General features: G+C 52.6%; 1 protein-coding gene across 1 annotated transcript; it reads right to left on the reverse strand.

The window, feature by feature from the left end:
* Window positions 1-1,186: 1,186 nt before the first annotated feature.
* Window positions 1,187-2,530, reverse strand: LOC116209128. The gene has a single exon (XM_031542684.1). It carries the CDS (start codon window positions 2,528-2,530, stop codon window positions 1,187-1,189), a length of 1,344 nt encoding a protein of 447 aa, XP_031398544.1.
* Window positions 2,531-7,861: the final 5,331 nt, after the last annotated feature.

Below are 7,861 nucleotides of genomic sequence, written 5' to 3' on the forward strand. Positions count from 1 at the left end.
CTTGGAAGGTGACGCCGAATGAGTATGGGCCAACGTCTATTAGGAGATCGATCTCTCCGTTTGCTTCTCTTCGTGAACCGTCAAAGGCTCGAACTGCTGTTTTGCTCGGGCGGACATGGTTGAGGTCCACGTTCATCTGTTTCAGCGTGGTGACGGGGAAGACATTGAGCGTCGAGCCGTTGTCGATCATAACTCGGCCGATGACGTAGTTGTTGCACTTACCGATGATGTGTAGTGCCTGCGAATGTGCCCACCCCTCGGAGGGAAGCTCGTCGTCCAAGAACGAAATGGAGTTAGAGAAGATGGAGTTGACGGTTTCCTCTATCCTGTCTGGGGGTGTCTCCTTGGGGACCTGCGCCATCGTTAGCACCCGTAGGAGAGCTTCCCGGTGCGACTCCGAACTTAGGAGGAGGGCGTGTAGTGAGACGTGGGCCGGCGACTTAGCCATTTGCTCGACTATCTTGTATTCACTCGCATTGACAATTTTCATGAACGCCTCGGCCTCATCCTGGGTCACCTTCTTCGGCAAGATTGGCGTGACCTCGGGTATTGCCCTCACTCCGACGATGGGCGCCTTTCCTTTGTTCACAGCCTCTGTGTCTTCGTACATCTGACCCGAGCGTGTCACTCCCATGACGCTGAACGGGTGTTCGAGACTTCCGAAGTCCTCTCCATAGGCCTACGGTACCTTGTTATCTACGTATGGTTCTCGAGCGGGGACGTCTATAACAAACGGAGTAGGCGAGGCACTAAGCCCCGTGAATCCAACCGTGGGTTCTGTAGGGACGTACTCGATTACGAAAGGAGAAAGGCCATCTTGTTCGTCCTCGTCCTCTCCCAAAGCGCAGATGCTGATCATATTAATAGAAGGCCCTGAACTTGACCCATGATCGGGGAGGGGATTGACCTGCATGTTCGGGGGTCTCACTGTGTTGAATGAGAGCACCTTCGCATCGATCATCTCTTGGATTCTCTCGCGTAGCCTCCAACAATTATCCAAGGTATGCCCCGATGCACCCTGATGATATTCACAACGCTTGCTCTGGTCCTGGGTGGTCGGATCGAAGCTGGGGTTGAGCGTTACTGTTTCGATCTTATTGTCCGTGCGGAGTTGTCGGTATATGTGAGACAGCGGAACTGGCAAGGCTGCATATTGCTTGCGTTGCCACGGTTGTGTGGTGCCACCTTATTGACCCTGTGGGGGTGTGACCTGTTGTGTCAGCTGAGGAGCTCTCAAAGCCGAAGGTCTATACTGCGAGGTTTGAGGTGGAGCGAGGGTGTAATAATGGAAGATGGGTTGCGAGGCCGCAAGGAGAAGTGGGACTGGTGGGGCCGAGTAGTAGATCGGCTGAGCGGGGTAGTGCGGTTGGTAGTGTCCCGTAGGAGGCACATATCCAGGTGCACTTGGTGGCGGGGGCGTGAAATTCACTGAATACGGCTGGGCCCCTGGGTGTCCCGGGTTGATGACATTGACCGCCATTTCCTTGCCTTTCCTGCCTTCCGTGTAGGGTGCTCCGGCGGTTGCTCTTCTAGAAGGTTCTCCTTCCCCCTTGCCGACGGGGCCTTCCATCATGCTGAGCTTGATACCCATGTCAAGCTTCTTCCCGGCCTCGATGAAGTCGAAAAATGAGGAAGTGCTGGCCAATAGATGTGAGTAGTACACCCCTCGCAGGGTGTAGTGGAATAATTGAATCTGTTGTACCTCGCTGATCGGAGGGATGTGTTTTGCCGCCTGGGCACGCCATTTGGCTGCGTAGTTTTCGAACTTTTGGCCTTGGGCCATTTCTCTCATGCTCAACTCTATAAGGATCGAAGGCGCTTCCGCACAGTATTGGTATTGATCAATGAACTTTCGGGAAAGGTTCGCCCACGCGGGGATGTCCTCGGCCTTTAGCGACATGAACCAATCGAGGGCCGATCCTGTCAGGCTGTCTTGGAACGAGTGGATGACGAACTCCTCGTAATCCCAATATTGCAGCATCTTCCCCCGGTAATGACGGAGGTGGTGCCGCGGGTCGGTTGTGCCTTCGTAAGTCTTGAACTCCGGAATCTTGACCTTTAACGGTAGTCGCATGCCTAGGAAGAGACCACAATCGTCGTAGCTAGCGTTGGGGCGAGTCTCATTCCCTTGCAGGGCTCGTATCGTTTCTTCCATTCTCTTCAACCTACGCTCCTGCTCGGTTTCTTCTTCGGGAAGGAAATTGGCGAGTGGAGTTGTGAGGGCTGTCTGGATTAGCATACCCGGTTTGAGGAATGGGATGTTCAGGGGCGGTGAAGCTTGGTAGCGGAGGTTAATATTCGGTTGTGGGGTTGGGAAAGGGAAGGATTCGGTGATGTGAGCAGGAGCAAAGGTTGTCGACGCCGAGAATATCATCAGCGGAGGAGCAGTATAGATTGGGGTCGGGACCGGCATGGGAACAGGTGGCGACGCAGACATGGCCTGGTCCGGAGTTAGGAATGCCGTTGGTGGAAGAGGGACGGCTGTAGGAGCCGGTAGAAGCGGCAGGGGGATAGTGAACGGGTAAACCATCGGTGGGTGTGTTGTTGGCAAGGCGGGCGCATCAATGCTTTCTAGAACTTGGGTCGGCGGGATCCAAGAGGTTGGGTCGACCATTGGCCCTTGTCCCGAAGGAGGGGTGGAGCTCGAGGAAGCACGGTTTGGCCCCCTGAGTAGGGCAAACAGTTCGGCCATGTTAGTGGTCATGTTGGCAGCTAGTTGGTTGACCGTGCCTTCGAGTGTTACGATGCGTGCATGGTCCTCGGAGGTAGATGATGCCTGCACCGGTGGTGGCAAGACTTGTGGAGGGGAGCCCCCAAGTACATCGGAGGCGTGCCTGAAGATGCCGGCGGAGGGAGATGTACTGAGGGAGCGCCTGAGTACGCCGGTGGTAGGCCTGCGGGAGTTGGAGACGGCGGAGCATGTGTCGAGGGCGGCTGAGAATGAGCCGGGATTGGTGGAGTGACTTCCTCAGAAATGTCGATTCGGTTCTCTTCTGTCATCCTAACGCGCTGACGAGTGGGGTAACGGTGTGAGCTAGTTGCGATTACCTAGATTCCATAAGTGTGTAAGCGTAAGTGTGATATTGACTATTTCGGAAGGATAAGTGTGGAACAATAAATAAAGGGGTGAGATGTATGAGATGCATGAATATCAAAATACTAATGTCATTACATTGATTTAATTCGAATTCCATAGTTTTGTAAAGAAAGTACACAAAAGAAAGAGGAATGTAAACATAAGCCGACATCCCATTGCGCTCGGTAGCCGGCTAAGAGCGGCGTAGGTTCGAGCGAGGGAAAAAATGAATGCAACTGCTAATCCTAGGGATGGGAGACTTTGTGCGCCTTTGCCCTCGCTCGGTTCAACGTAGCGCTCAAACGGGCTATCTCCCGGTCTAGGCCTGCGATTCGGGCGCGTGCCTGAGCTAGCTCTCTTTGAAGTTCCCTGTAGTCTGTGACTTCTGCGCGGGAGTCGACGAGCTCGCAGCGAAGTCTGTCCCGCTCCTCTCTGATGGACTGTAGCTCTGTGCGCATGGCCGCTTGGGCGGAGCTTTCGGCTTCCGAGGCAGCTGCAGGTGCAGCTCACAGGATCGGGACTGTCTGGGGCCTCCGTGGGAATACAGAGTCTCGTGAGTAGAACTGAGCCAAGCATGCTGAAGTGGTGGAGAATGCTCGCTCTTCATCGGTGGGGTGCTCGAGCAAGTAGAGGCGTTGTATGACGCTAGTGTCCCGTAGTCGACGAATCTCCCGGATTTGTAGAAAATTCGCGGGTGCCAAGGATGCTGAATCGGCCCACTGAATGCGATAGGGTAGGCGGTCTGCCTCGGCAGGGATATCCTGTAGGCCACCGAGTTGTCTAATTACTTGGCCCAGGAATACGAGTGTGCTTCCCAAGTAGCTGAGGATAGGGATTCCCACGATTCCAGGACAGCCTGTGATCATGGGGCCGCCGGGATTCGAACGGGCGACCCATAAAAACTGAGTGGACGTTAGTTCGTGCAAAAAGTGCCTCTATTCCGAGAAGCTTCGCCCGGGAGGCGGAAAGACCGGAACCAGGCGTTCGATTAGCGAACACTTGTCCGCGATGTAGGAGAAAGGATGTGATGAGCAAAAGGGGCGGATGTGCGCAAGGAGCCAAACTTGTAGGAGGTGTGGGGATCCTCTCATCCTGTCGCGCCGAACCTCCCTAACATAGTCTAGAGACCGAACAGTCTCGGCTAGCAAAGCCTCCACATAACTATGGCCTCCTACCGCTTGGAGGATGACTTGGGCTATAGCCCTGTCAATGAGGTTCGACGCGTGTGGGAACAGAAGTGTACCGAAGATCAATAGCAGGAATCTGTGACATGCGTTGCGTTGGTAGGATCCCGTCGAAGGCGTCAGCGCGTGGAGGAGCGTCCAGTCTAGGAGCCATGCGATCCTGATGCCGTGATCCCATCCTTGGTGAAGCTCATGGTAGACTTCTTGGGCGGGTATGCCTAGAAGGGTAGAGAGTTGGCTTCGAATCACGGCGAACGGATTGGGTACGAAGATGCCTTAGGTGGTGGGTATGGGCCTCTGGATGAGCGCCATGTATTCCTCGTTCGTGGGGGTCAATTCTGTCCCCTGGAAATTGAACACCGCTTGTTGGGGGTTCCAGGACTCGATGGCAGTCCTTAAGAAGATCCAATCCATCGGGACTTCAACTAGCCTTACTAAATATCCGATGATGCCCTGAATGAAGGCGCGGTCCACCGGGCGGAATGTCCTCCAGATGCGCATGATTTCCTTCCTGGGCGGTGTGATTGATTCGAGCCTAAGGCCAGGAGCCGAGCGGTCCATTCTTACCTAAATGGAGGAGATGTCGGTTCAGTGTTTCCAGAATCAGACTAATGTAATGTCCTAAGTTATTTTGAAAACAAATGCATGCGGTGCGGAAAGGTAAACTATAACTGTATCTGTTACAAAATACATCACTTCTGAAATAAAAGAGACTCGAAATGGCATGCAAGCCGACTCAATGGACTGTTTGTCGGAGTCAGGTTGAAGGCTTGCAAGGAGGCATAACGCGATGCATGGTTAGGTGCTTGAAATCGAGCGAGGATCTTTGGGGGCCAGTTCGGTAGCATAGCCGACTCGATCTGTTCCCTTACTCGGAATCTCTGACTAACATAGCTTCCTACTTTTGGCGCCCGTGGGATTTCGGGCGAGGTACTTGAAGCTAGCGTGATATGCAATGCATTCATAAAATAAGTGTGCGTAAATAGAGGTACGGGGTACACCTAAATGCTAAGGCAATGGTCGTACAGAACTGGAAATTCCGAATTCGGGGGTTCTATTATGTGTGGGCCTATATTGGCACGCTTCTCATGCGGGATTATTCAGGTGGTTTGGGGCTCCAAAGCCGGTTTTACCCCATTCGGGCGCTCTGAGTGGAGTTGACCTTTTCCGTGTTCCAATTCCTCCTCCGTTCACCATACTGTTCGTCCCGGCGCGCTTTTTGCCTAGTGCGGAATCGTTGATCCATTGTCTTCGACCAAAAATCAATAGTCGGAGGTGACCTAGGAATCCGCGAACGGGATTTTCTCAGTGTTTCCCGAACGTTCCGAGGCGCTCGGAGACCGCTGTGATCTCCGTTTGCCAAGAACGCGCCTCGAAGGTTTGCCGGAAGGCGTTCGTGACCACTGAAATGTCACTCGAGAAACCTAATTGACTTGCTTGGTCCGAGCCTAAATGATTTCCCTGGCCCTAGGGGTTGTGGGAAGTGGATGGTGCAAAGCTCGGACATCAACTTTCCACTGAATGAGCACCGAATGCAAGACTCCGCTTGAAATGAGCCCTTTTACCACCGGAATGGTGCTCGGGAAACCTAAATGGATTGTACAATGTGATCAGGGTTCACTTCCCTAGGCCTTGAGGTCCTCATGATTGGTTGGCGCGGATCTCATGCACTGACGGTTCATTAAAAGGGGCTTTGGCCACATTTTTGTACAAAAAGGGGCCCTTTCTCTGGGTCGGGATCCACTCGGGAGATCAAGATGGGCTCCGAAACATAGCATGATTCGTGTTCCATGGTTCTGGAGACCCTTGGGAGTGTGCAGGATTGTTTTCGGGTGCCGTTTATCTGTTCGTGGACCGGGCCTCCCGGGGACCCTATCAGGAAAGGCGTCTGCGGATGTTCGAGGGTGCCTCGGCTTAAGTAGGAGGCTTTTGAAATGCGCTTGGGGTGCTATTGGTCATTTTGGTACCAATAGGGATTTTTATAGTCCCATATTGGATACCTCCTGAGGCTCCGGTGATCCAGCGATGAATAGTGCCACAGTACCGGGTTCTGCTGTTCTGGGGTTTGTTGTTTGTCCACCCCTTTTGATTGTCCTTCTGGGCCTTTCCTAATGGCTCCTGCCTTGTCTCTGTGGTACCTATCCTATGCCTGTGTACCTACCCCTACCGACCTAATTGTGAATAGTGACCCGTACTTCTATTGGGCCTTCTTCCGTCGCGTTTGTGGTACCGTGGTCAGGGTGGCTATCACTGTCCCCTGTTAGAGCCAGTGGACCGGAATGGGGTGCTGACAGTCCCAATTAACCCACATATCAGATTTACGGGTTCACCCTCCCAAGTTATGACTGGATTGGGCTTGGCATCTATAAGCACTAATGTGAAGTCCGATCAATCTCCACAGACGAATCGTCCTTCACCATTTAGTCTACTTCCCAGTGGTGGCTTCGAAAGCATCGACTCGGATGTTGAAGGTGTTACACTTCAAAAGAAAATTAGCCGCACTGGTTTTGTTGGGTTACTGAAGAATTCTTCCCCCCAACGCCTGGAGGTTATACACATCATGACTTCCTCTTTAGATACTACCCCCTCTACTACAGACGTAACCCTGTTCGTCGAGATTCCTTTCCGGAAGTCCTTCGGAAGTAAACTAGACGCCCTCTATGAGGTATCTTACCTCAGTGAGGACGACAAGATCTCCTCCACTGATCTCCTCCTCATAAACCCATACACCGCTTTCTCTAAACAACCCTCCTTTTCTTCCATCAGATCTATTCGACAGCTCATCCATCAGTCTCCTCATAGGGTCAAGGAATATGTCCAATCTACGAGGTTTGACTAGCATCCTATTCAGGCCTCGGAAGCTGAACAGTTCGTGACTCTCCAGATACCTCCTGAGCTTCCACGCCAGTGAATCTCTCAAGGGCACATGCATCTTCACTTCGGTGCAATCCGACTTGCCCTCAGTTATCATGGCATGAAGGGATTGCCTGTCGTGGCTCACATGGCCTTGTTGGATACCAGATTTCTGGAGTACCAGCACGGTTGCGTAAGGATGATAGAGACTAACCCTTAACGCGAGGACAGTCTTTGTCACCCTTTTCCCCAATTTCAACATGGCTCTCTCAAATCCGCGGCTTTTAACAGCTCTCAAGTTCCAGCTCCAAATCATTGGTGCCCCACAGGTTTAAGACTTCGTAACGGCCACCCTTCACTACCAGATGGCCTACTGAGTCCAGAATCATGCTCTGGATCTTCCTCTTCCAAGATTCAAAGAGGCCCTTATCATTTCTGTGGACTCTATGAACGGACCTACTTGCGTTCATGTTCCTAGACAGATCTCCAAAGCTGATTTTGTGAAGCTACTCCTGGAGACATGGGTCACCAACTATGAGCGTCTCCACCAGAACGCTCAGCCGATCTAGTCCTTCGAGCCCAAGTTTGGCAAAAGACCAGACGGAAAGGTCGTGATCTCTTTCGACCACCGTCCTGTTGAGAACCTAGAGCCATCTGCTCCTCCCATGTTCCAAACCATGATGATGATGCAGCCTGCTATCGAAGAAGTGTGAGATAACCCGAAGGTGCAGAAGCAAATGCCTCCCAT

Source organism: Punica granatum, chromosome 5, assembly GCF_007655135.1.
Source record: "Punica granatum isolate Tunisia-2019 chromosome 5, ASM765513v2, whole genome shotgun sequence".
Taxonomy (NCBI): domain Eukaryota; kingdom Viridiplantae; phylum Streptophyta; class Magnoliopsida; order Myrtales; family Lythraceae; genus Punica; species Punica granatum.

Bases quoted from the DNA above. Each gene is read 5' to 3' on its own strand.
- LOC116209128 (XM_031542684.1), bottom strand. From the start codon at position 2,530: ATGGTTTACCCGTTCACTATCCCCCTGCCGCTTCTACCGGCTCCTACA.